This window comes from Phaseolus vulgaris, chromosome 3 (genome assembly GCF_000499845.2).
Source record: "Phaseolus vulgaris cultivar G19833 chromosome 3, P. vulgaris v2.0, whole genome shotgun sequence".
NCBI lineage: Eukaryota > Viridiplantae > Streptophyta > Magnoliopsida > Fabales > Fabaceae > Phaseolus > Phaseolus vulgaris.
This window is the reverse complement of record NC_023757.2, coordinates 12,474,685-12,486,265: the sequence shown is the minus strand read 5'-3', so window position 1 is coordinate 12,486,265 and position 11,581 is coordinate 12,474,685. Positions and strand designations below refer to the sequence as shown.

The 11,581-nt window shown below is 32.3% G+C and overlaps 3 protein-coding genes across 3 annotated transcripts; all 3 read left to right on the top strand.

Annotated features, from left to right (window-relative positions):
* Positions 1 to 1,028: 1,028 nt before the first annotated feature.
* On the top strand, positions 1,029 to 1,445 carry LOC137839128 (uncharacterized). The gene has a single exon (XM_068648254.1). The coding sequence runs from the start codon at positions 1,029 to 1,031 to the stop codon at positions 1,443 to 1,445; it is 417 nt and encodes a 138-aa protein (XP_068504355.1).
* Positions 1,446 to 4,809: 3,364 nt separating this feature from the next.
* LOC137806692 (uncharacterized) lies at positions 4,810 to 5,637 on the top strand. Its single transcript, XM_068606930.1, has one exon. It carries the CDS (start codon positions 5,031 to 5,033, stop codon positions 5,334 to 5,336), a length of 306 nt encoding a protein of 101 aa, XP_068463031.1. The 5' UTR covers positions 4,810 to 5,030; the 3' UTR covers positions 5,337 to 5,637.
* Positions 5,638 to 7,442: 1,805 nt separating this feature from the next.
* On the top strand, positions 7,443 to 10,355 carry LOC137806691 (uncharacterized). The gene is made up of 2 exons (XM_068606929.1): positions 7,443 to 7,705; positions 8,913 to 10,355. Exon 2 carries the CDS (start codon positions 8,955 to 8,957, stop codon positions 10,215 to 10,217), a length of 1,263 nt encoding a protein of 420 aa, XP_068463030.1. The 5' UTR covers positions 7,443 to 7,705; positions 8,913 to 8,954; the 3' UTR covers positions 10,218 to 10,355.
* The last annotated feature ends 1,226 nt before the right edge of the window (positions 10,356 to 11,581 follow it).

The following is an 11,581-nucleotide window of genomic DNA, read 5'->3' as shown; positions in this document are numbered from 1 at the left end:
TCAACATAAATTGGGTTTGTGTCAAGCTCACATTTCATGACAAGTGCACTAGGATTAGGATTTTTAACCTAGCTTCTCGAAACTAGGCTTAAGGGGTGGCATTGACCTAAAGTCAACCCCTAGGTTGCCCCTCCTTTCTCCCTTTTCCTCTCTCCTCTCATTTCCCACCAAGGCACCCCTCTCCTATAAATAGGGTGTCTTGCCTCATGTATTTCAAACTTGAATTTGAATTAAGAAGAGAAACTTTGCTTGAGTGATTAGTGAGCTTTGTCTCCTAAATTGTTCTTGAGTCTTACCTTGAGAGTAGTGCACCTCAAGTACCGGCTCCTAACCATTCATCTTGGAAGCTTCCATCCTTCCAAGTGGTGTGACTCCTTATTCCATTTTCCATAATCTTTATTCATCTCTTCACCTTTTCCTTTCTTTCTTTGCACCACTCTTCTTCCATTTTTTATGTTCTTCCTTTTCTTCATTTACAATTCAGTTCATCTATTATATTTTCTTCCTCTTTTTTTGTTCTTAATTTCGTATCGCATCATCATCATCACCTTATATTGTGTTTTCTATTTTTCTCTCTAAAAGAGAATCTTCACACTTACTTAACCACTTGGTTAAGTTCGTGTCCAATAACAATCTTCTTTGAGCTTATCACCATATTTTGCTTAAATCAAAAAGTTATAAATAAAGTGCAACCCATAAAATGTGCAATCCTAAGATGATAGACGGTTAGGAATAACATCAACACGGAAGATCAAGGACTGCGGGTGGAAATTTTAAAATCTAAATATGGATCATGGAGGGGTTTAAATTTGAATGATGAAAAAAAAATCAAGGTGGTGGTTGGATGTAGCTAAGGTGTGTGAGCAAGGACATAACAAGATAAGTGGTTTAATAGGTGCATATAGAGTGGAAGATTGGATAGGAGAAATCAAGTTCTTGGAGATAATTAGGTAGACGAATATCCACTAAGTGAGAGGTTTCCAAGGTTGTATTCCTTAACAAAGAACAAGGAGAAAGTGCTAAATGAGATGGAGGAATGGATAGATGATAGCTGGATTTGGAATCTTAATTGGAGAAGGAATAGATGGACCAAGGAGGAAATACATGAGCGAGAACTTATCCATCGGTTGGAAGGAAAAATTCCTATAAATGACAATATTGATAGGTGGATATGGAAGGAAGATGAGGATGGTCAATTTACAGACAAATCGGCTTATCTTTTACTCTCAAATCACAATGAAGGGGACATAAATGGAGTGTTTAAGCCATTATGGAAGCTTAAAATTGCCCCAAATGCACAACATCTACGTTGGAGAGTGTTTTTGGATAGATTCCCTACAAAAGTGAACCTTATCAACAAGGATATCCAACTTAGTAATGCTAGGTGTATCTTATGTAATGAGAAGGATGAGATTGCTAAACATTTATTCTTAAACTGTAAATAGACAAATATGGTGTGGTTGATGTGTCGTAGGTGATTCAATATCACATAGTTCACCATAATCAACTTATAGTTAACTATCAATATTTCCACCATATGAATTTAAATGGGAAGCAAAACTTAGTTTGGAAAGGGTTGTGGATTGCAATAGTATGAGAGGTTTGGACATATAGGAACAACATAATATTTAGGCAAGGAAAGGTTGACATGGAAGAAGTATGGAGTTTAGCTCAATTAAAAGTCTGGTTATGAATTAAACATATGCATACAGTTGTGAATATCTCCTTTTCGAACTGGGTTCAATTTTCTATTATGTGTCTCAAAAGTCTGTGATGTTCTGAAAGGAGCCAATAACCAAGTAATCTATTGTGGTATGAACAAAAATATTTTACCAAATAGGCATTGTTGGTGGGGTATGATAGGGGTATCGTAGGATTTTTATGCTAACACATTATACTTCAAAGTATCCTATCTTGATCAACAAATGTTGCTTAAAGGTATGTTATGGTTGCAAGTTATCTCTCTGTTTAGGTTATATCTTCGTTTGGAAGTGAAGCTAAAGATTATGGGGGAAGTGACACATCAAGATAGAACATAAAAAAGGTATACATATTGGTCATGGAATTCTTGTTGTGGCTACGCAATTCTGGAATGGTGATAGCAGGGAACGGTGACAACAAAGTTAGCCCATGTTGAGGAATATTTTTTGTTGTAGGAAGCTAGACATTTTGAATTGAATTGTATATCTATATTAAGAACTTTTTAGTAATGTGACTGATTAGTGTGTAACTTTTGTTTAGCTTGATTTGGCTAGTAATCACGATCCTAATGAATAGAACAGTTTTAGTAAGCACTATAGTTGAGTTCCAACTTTATATTATTTTGTGTAGCGTGTCTAGGTTGTTACAACTCTTTAACTTCAAGTCAAATTTTGTATAAGGGTTATGACATCCCTAAAATGTCCTAATTTATTCATTTTATTCTTTACCGATAATGTAGCAGACTCTAAAAAGCAAATGTCATCAAGGATATAGTAAATTGGGGTTCTTATATACCACATGAACATTGCAAATGTAGTTGGATTCATGTCTTGGGCCATGCTTTCGGATTGGTTTTGTGTTATGTTTTGGAGTTGGGATGAAGATATTTTGGTAAGCTAGGGAACATTTATGAGTAGGGGTGGCAATGCGGGCTGGCTCGCCCTGCATAGAATTTGCAGGCTTATTTTTCTAGCCTGCATAAGAAAAAAAATTTAAAAAAAATTTAAAAAATATTTTTTTTTATTTAGATGCATTAGGTAAATGGTCTCATAATATTATTTTCATGAGACATGTGTAGTAAGATGTTATTAAAAATTTCAGAATGTGAAATATGAGACTACATGAACAAAATATGGGGATGCAAAAAAAATTTATACATTTTAAAGTTATGCGGGTCAACCCGCCCCGTCCCGCACTTGGCCCACACGGGCTGCAGGTTATGCGGAGCGGGCTTAAGCGAGCTAGCGAGTTGAAATAAGCAACCCGCCCCGCGGTTTTTTTAGCGGACCGCGGGCCAGCCCACACGACCCATCCCACTTTGTCACCCCTATTTATGAGTATAGCAGCTTTAGGATGTCAATGTGTAAATTAAACTCTTTCAAGCTAATTTTTCTTTTGCAGGATGGTTGTCTTGGGTCAACTTCTTTTTTAATCCGTAATATATGTTTTTTATACGGGTTGAAACATCTCAAGTGCTCCTCTGTTATTAATTTATTTATTCTTTAAAATAAAAAAAAATAACTTTTAAAAAGATGTTTTTTTTATTAAAAAGAATAAATCACATTTCTTTCTAAATGTATATACTCTTCATCTATAACATGTATCTCAATAGCAAATTATTTGGGTTTTTGACCATGATGGGGTTATTGTTTTTGCTTTTTACCAAAATAGGGTCCGTTTAAAAAAATTACAAATTTAGGCAAGTCGTGCCAATTTGGCACGACTTCATATGCACAAATCGTCCCAATTACGCACAACTTCTGTCTTGTCATACTAAAGTCGTGCCAACTTGGCACGAAGACTTCTGCCACGTCATATTTTTATTTTATTGTTTATATATTGGGTAGTAAGTTATGTGATGTTAAAAATTAATTTGATACATAATTTTCTAAGAGTGTTAGTTTTAAGGAACAAAAAATTGGATAATCGTGTATAGATCATGTTTGACAGTAATGTAATACAATAACTTGATTATTTGATTAATTAAAAAATGAAGAAAATTGTTATTGAATTTGGAAATAAATAGATAAATGAAAATTTATTGTATTTGGAAAATAAATAGAGAATTATTGTTGTGAATTTACAAAATAAATAACTTGAGAAGTAATGATTTTAAAAAACAAGTAATGATGAGAATAGATTAATTAGAACTAAACAAATTAGTAAGATTCATTACAAGATATAAAATAAAAATATAAAGTTGAACTAGAAGTAAATTATTCCAATTTTTTGTTCCTTAAAACTAACACTCTTAAAAAATTATGTATCAAATTAATTTTTAACATTACATAACTGACTACCTAATATATAAACAATAAAATAAAAATAATTATGACGTGGCAGAAGTCGTGCCAAGTTGACACGACTTCAGTATGACAGGGCAGAAGTCGTGCTAAGTTGGCACAACTTCAATATGACAAGACAAAAGTCGTGTCTAATTGGGACGATTTGTGCATATGAAGTTGTGCCGAATTGGCACGACTTGTTTAAATTTGTAATTTTTTTAAAACGGACCCATTTTGGTAAAAAGAAAAAAAATAACCATATAATGGTAAAAAAACCAAATTATTTCTTTGTGCATCTTATAAACATACCAAAAAATACTCCAGTATATTCATTAAAAAACCGATCAGAAATATTGATAATTAGTTATTCATAAAACATCACTTTAAAAAGAAATTACTTTGGGTTTTGTTTCAAAGCCAACAAACATACAATACAATAGGATGGTTTTAACAAAAAAAAAAAAAATATTGATATGGGGCCTAGGTAGATATTAAAACAAAAGGGAATATATTATTGAATTAGAAAATAGAAAAATGCAAACAGCAATTTCATTTGGTATTCTCAAGCATTTTTCTCTTTGCCCTAAGACCATATTTGATTAAACAAAGTGACACAGAGTGACAGTCACTTGGTTAGTCACTCCTAAAGATGCCAAATCTCCCCTTCATTTCACACACCCTTTGCACACCACAAACACACATGTACCTTCAAATCATACTATTTGGTCAAGGAAGCCACCTTTTTGGCTGCCATGCACAAGAATGAGACCAGATCTAGGTTTCCGCGTGTCCTATATAATAACCAAATTCTCCATCACTGTTCCCATTATCCATTTCCCATTACATCATATCTCTGTATATATATATCTATCAAATTATCAAACCCTTCCACCTCACACATATCTCTCATCACACACTTCATTTTTTCTAAAACAAATACGTCACCAAAGCAATCAATCTATCTTCATTTATTGATCAATACATCATACACTTAAACAAGTTTTAGCAATCATCTCACCATATATTTGATTCATCTACCAAAATATGGGAAACTGTGTTCAGCCGGCATCATCAATGGAGTGGGACGGCGAGGACTGGAGCGATTTGACGTCCAAGAAGAGCAGCTCAAGCAAGGTATTTGACAAAGCTCATGCTGATGGGAAAGTGAAGATAAAGATATCAAAGAGGGAGTTGGCAGAATTGTTGGAGAAGAAACATCAGGTTAATCAGAAGCACGTTGGGAGAGCTTCTGCAGAACAAGTTCTGCTTCGGTTAATAAAAGCCAGAAATGATGATGGTAATCATAGATTATGGATGCCCACGCTAGAGAGTATTCCTGAGGTGAGTTGATTAATCGATTATGAGATCAACATCAACTACTAGTGCTCAAAGGGTTGCATGTATATGCTGAGAAGGTTTTTCGAGTCAGTGATTGTGTGTATATATAGAACACCTAAAACCACCATTATTTTTCAATCTTTTCATGTAAAATAATAGATATAGAGATTTAGGGGATTTGTGTTTCAGTTCATTATTTCTGCTGTGAATAAGTTCTTGTGTGTGAAACCAGATCGAAGTTAAAAGGTTCCTCTTCGTGATTCAGTTATAAACCAAAATATGCTAACTTATCCAAAGCTGTTTACTGAGAAAATAACCATGTCAAAGGTGTTTTGTGCACAATATAATTCATGAATCATGAGACAGAAGCTATAAAAGTCTTATTTATTAATTTAGTGTTTAATTTCTTATAGAAAGGTGAAGAATATTTTCTTTTTGAATTAGTACTCTCGTATATATATTATGAGATAACTGGTGTACGTAGGATTGAGATATAAGGTTCAACCATCTTGTTTTTGATGAAAACGCGATTCAACGTTGCAACTTAGTCTTTTGAATAATCAATAATGGAGTCAAGTGACACCTAACACATAAATAAAAACATACATATAATAAAACTGAGAGAATATGTGTGTGTATATAAATATATATATATATATATATGATTAGACAGATTGAAGGAATTATTTTATTAATGCAGACGCAGCATTGAACACCTTCATTGGTGTTTTGGAGATAAGATAGAAAGAATCGTCATTGAATAGCAGTGAAACAGAGAAATATAACCTGGTCCTCAAGGACTTGGCACACTCAGTTTTGGTATTTGATATACAAACTATTATATATTATATGATCAAACTCCGTCTTTGTGTTGTAGGATAGGGACTGCTTATTATAAATTGTTGTTAACAAATCATAAAACTCTATACTAATTCATTGCTTCGAAACTTTCAACTGCACCATTCTGCTAAAGTCTAAAACAATGGAAATAAGTAAGATAGTGATGGAGGATTGTCTAAGTTTATCTCTATTATTATTTGAATTAACATAATTAACTTCTATTGAGTTTTTTATTTATATAAATAGAACTCTGATATAAGAAAAAAAAACAGATTTTAATTATGTTTTAGTATAATTGTTAAATAAGAAATTAATATATGCAAAAAATGATTAAATAATTTAATATTCATTAATTTATTGTTTAACAAACATAATATTCAAGAAAATAAAACAAAAAAAAAATTATGATATAAAGTGAACATTGCTACAAAAACCTTCAACCACGTTGGCTCTGTTGGTGGTATGTTATAGAATCAATGTTATAAATTATGTGTAGAAATAAATGGGTTAACCAATAGAAAATGGATGAATCTTTGTTGGTTCAATTTTAAAGCGACCTAGATAATAAATAGTATTGGAAAAAGTTTTTTTTTTCTCTAACTTTCACTTTAGAATTCCTTTTAATAATAAAATATTATGTTTTTTCAATAAAAATTAATATAAAAAAACTAAAATAAAATATTAATATATTTGATTCTCAAGTAATTCGTTAACTATTATTGTTCAATATAGTTTTTCATATCAATGATTCTCTTTAAACCTATATTTAGATGTATATTATCATACTTTAAATCTTTAAAGTTCATACGTAGCACAACTTCAATATTTTCTGGATGAATTTATAAATGGAACAAAAGTAATAATTCTAAATATAAATATCAAGTACAAATTTAATTTTCTTATATGAAAAAAATATAATTTACTTTTTAAGATAAATATATAAGAAGAAAAACACACGGAAAGACATTGAAATACGCTTTCCCGTCTCATTTATTTTAAACGAAATATGTGGAAAATAACGTGACTTATATAAGAGTGAAAATTAAGCCGTGATTTTACACGTAAAATTATGTTTTTTACATAATTAATCATATCATGAATATTTTATTAATACTTATATTATAAAATTAAGAGATAATTAATCATTTCGAAAATATTTTATTAATGTTTACTTATATATTTATAGAAGCAATAATCTCTTACATATTAATTAATAAAGAAATAAGTATATGCAAATTAAGAGTTATTGTGAGCCAGCCATGTGCGGTGTGTTGTTCTGCGCAAGATCTTGGTGTTGGAAAGAAAGTCTAACAGAGATAAATAGATCCAATTTAACATCAATATTCATTCCATTCTACACTCTTCACTTTCTTTTCTCTTCTTTCTTTCTTTCTTTCTTTCTTTCTTTTTTTTTTTTGAAATAATACATCAAAGGCAACAAAATTCATTTTCTGGCCACAGCCACAGAAGTTCCAGTTTTTGCTGTTGATTACATCCACCCCATTTGGCCCCCGAAGTCTTTGGATAGCCCTAATCCATCTGTGAGTTTTCCATGCTTTCTTTTACGCTACATTTTACAGTTTTTCTTTTCTGTGATGTTCAAGAATGAAATTTATTTATGATTCTTGCTACTCTTGTAAATCTCTTCCATTGTTAGTTTAGGGGTTTGATCCCAGTTATGACAACTGCTCCTGCATTGCACTAGCTTACATGTTATCAGACATGCATTATGAATACCTTGAATCCAACAACTAGTTTCTGCAAGAAGTTATTTTAATTTCAGAGCGTATATAAGTTGTACCATTTAAAGAAAAGTCATTTTGTAAATTGTAAAAATTATTAGTTTTTGCGTTTGAATCATTGCCGCATAATTGATCTCATTTAAAAGATAACATCGCTTAACAACTATTAAAAAATTGTGAGAGTGTCTCTGCCCTTGAAGCTTTGTTTTGTTTATCTGCTGCATAAAAGACAATAAGGATTGTGCTCAAAATATCTCATTTCAATTTCAAGTACCATTTTCCAAATCAATGTGAATTCAGAATTCAGCCCACTCTGACTGTGGCTTCAATCTTTCCGTAGTTTATGCTTCATTTTTGCTATTAGGAAATTTGTTTGTTCAGGTGCTGAAATGCTTATAGTTTCCTTTCTTTCTATCTTGTGTTTCTTTTCTTTTTAAAACGAAGGAAGAGTTAATGTTTCAGAGCCTTTTTCATAGTGATCTTCTCTCTCCTTAACCAGCAGTTTTATATCAAACCTATTGTTGGACTAAATATAGCAAAGCTCTCTATTATGATATGTGAAGCATTTTAATTATTTGGAAAGAGTGATGATACTAGAGAATTGTATCATACTCTGGATAAAGATACACACAACCATGGACACAGGCACACATAAAGGGTAATAGATACTAATGTGGTAGTATAGAAACCCTTTATTTTACTAATAATTTTGTATGCATGTGGACTATGTTGGTCTGTCTAATAGATACTATTTTCTGTTGCTTTAGAGGATAACTTGTTCATATTCTAAACATAGAGAAATACAAATTTGAATAAATAGGAAAATGGTAATAACTCAGATAATAAAATTTGGAATTCTCTTTATGTCTTATTCTCTCTCACACATACACCATCATACATTTCTTCTAAACTCACTTGTTGATTTTATCCATCATTAAGATTAAGGAATGTCGGATAATCAGACCTACTTTATTTAGTCAAATAATAACATTTCTCTCTTTTTCAGATATATTTTCTAAAGACAACTCTGTAATTGTCATTCTGCAAGATGAACCAACAGAATCAAGGATTAGGCACTCCTTTAAATGTTCCAGTGAAACGAAAACGTGGCCGACCAAGAAAAGATGCAAATGTAGTTCAAGGGGAGAATGTACCTGTAATTCCTGGTTCTGATAATGTGTTGAACTTCAGCCAAACAGCTGGTACAAGTAATGATTGTAATGATGAAATGGTGGGGAAATCAGTCACTGGAGTCATTGAAGGCACTTTTAATGCTGGATATCTTCTTAATGTTAAGGTTGCAGATACTGATGCTTTTTTAAGAGGCCTAGTGTTTGTACCAAGCCAAGTTTCTCCAGTTACGGTAGAAAATGATTTGGCTCCACATATCAAAATGATCAAAAGGAAAGAGCTTCCTATTCCAGTTCTTAACCCACATGCAGAGATACATGGTTCTTCTTCTGTTCCCTCTTCAGTACAATGCAACAAACAACCTTTTGAGCCAGAATTTCGGGTACCTGTGTCTGAAGAGCAAGTGCCACCAACTGCGATCCATTCTAGCCTCTCAGAAGTACCTGAGAATCAATCTGCCTCTACTTTGATACCCACTTCCAGTGGAGGAATTCCACAGGGAACATCTGAGCATGGACATGTGAATCAGTCTACCTCTATCGTGTCAGAGCGTGATCATGGCAAAACGATTCAACAATGTGAAACACTTCATGAACTTGATGCCTCCACGCAGGTAAAAGAATCTAATGCTGATGGTGGAGAAACAAAAGACTCAGAAGCAGCATCTGAACCCGTCAACCTAGTTCCATCAATTGACAACACCAATAAGGAGATCAGAACTGGACAACAGGTTGTTCCTGGTGTACATCAGCTGAACGAGGTGATTCATGGTGAACCAAATATATCAAATATTGAATTCAACCTGATCCCTCGATGTACTGAACCTGAAGTCTTGCCATCCGAACAAACTAGTAAAACTGTTAACTACTTCGAGCAGAAGCGGGAGTTGCCAAAAACTGATGTGCTAGAGGATACAAAGACAAAGCCTGGAATTGAAACTTTTAGCAATGTTGACATCTCAAATTCAGATGGAAGACCGAGTACTAATGATGTTAATATTCCTGTTGTGGCCGATCAACCTGAATCCATGCCATCTGAAGGACGTGATTTGTGGGGAAGGAGTGATCCCCAGAACTTTAGCCCATTCGGAGACATTAATAATACAGTGGATTTCAATCAACCTACTGAATCTTTACCTAATCCAATCGAATATGAGAAACAGAATGGATCAGGCACTTGAAAATTAGGCTGGAAAATAATCAATTCGGTAGACATGTAGATTTGTAGTTTCAAGTCTAACTTTGTCTCATTTTTCTTTTTTGAGTAACAATCTCGGTTCTACTTGGCACGATTTTTAATAAATCAGTTTTCTTTCCAACATTGTTTTTGGTTATCCATATGATAAACCTATACTGTCTTTACTTCTTAATCTTATCTGAGATATCTGAATACATGGTATTGGGGGAGAAGGTAAAAGCGGTTGGATTATTTATGAAGATTAAATATATATGAACAGTGCCATTTGTTTTTAGTTTAATCTTGCTACTGAGCTCTTGATATATGAAGAAATATAACTTGTTTCCTGTTGGTCATGTTGCAAATTATGAACTCTACACGTGTATGAATATGAACAATTTGGTCGGTGTTTTGCTAAACGAAGCTTGTTTATGAAGATACTTTTAAGATGTACTGGTTAGAACGAACATGTGAGGCAAAGAGAAAAGAGAGTACAAAAACAAATATTCTAATGTATAACTTTTGGATTCTGCTATGGACTGAAAAAAAAAACAGGTAAACCATCGTAAAGGGATATCCTGTACTTCAAAAGGCCAGGAACAAAATGCACTGCTATTAAAAATACTCACTATTTCGCGAAGGACAAGTGTAAAAATTCTTCAAAAGAAACTTCGCACTAATTTATGACAATCAACTTTTCTATCAAACCAACTGAGTTAGATGTATAACTATTGTTTGTAAAAACATTAAAATTCCATAAGGTGAAATTCACTAAAAAAACTTCATTGGAACTTATAAAATGGCACCTTGAACCGAAAACAAACACTAAAAAAAAGTGGCTAAGATTTCGATTAATAAATTAAGTTGAATTAACCTCAACTGAATCAAAATCAAAATATTGGAACGCTAACCAAAAATTAAAATAAATTTTCTATTAATTGAAAAAATAATATCAATTACGTTTACACAATTTTCAATCAAAACCAAATTAATCTAAAATCCAAATACACTACCAATAAACGTAAAACACTAGGCGAATTATCAGTTCTTGAAGTCGAGCAATATTTATTGGGATCCTACTAACTTTATTCGAGAAAAAATAAATTATTAATTTCGGTCCTTAACCTGTTTTCTTTTTAAAGTGTCGTCCAAAAGAATAAAATTATTTAAGTGATCTTTAAAATATTAATCGTCTTTCAAACAAGTTAATTATTTAATTTTAGTAACATTGAAAGACAAACATGATGAATTTCTTAACATTAAAAACTGTTTATTATAATTTCCAAGATTACTTCAGTGATTTTTTAATGCAATAAAGTAATACTTCAATGCCTAAATTTATTATTTGTCAATAGATGCAACCAGATG

Bases quoted from the DNA above. Each gene is read 5' to 3' on its own strand.
- LOC137839128 (XM_068648254.1), top strand. From the start codon at position 1,029: ATGGAGGAATGGATAGATGATAGCTGGATTTGGAATCTTAATTGGAGA.
- LOC137806692 (XM_068606930.1), top strand. From the start codon at position 5,031: ATGGGAAACTGTGTTCAGCCGGCATCATCAATGGAGTGGGACGGCGAG.
- LOC137806691 (XM_068606929.1), top strand. From the start codon at position 8,955: ATGAACCAACAGAATCAAGGATTAGGCACTCCTTTAAATGTTCCAGTG.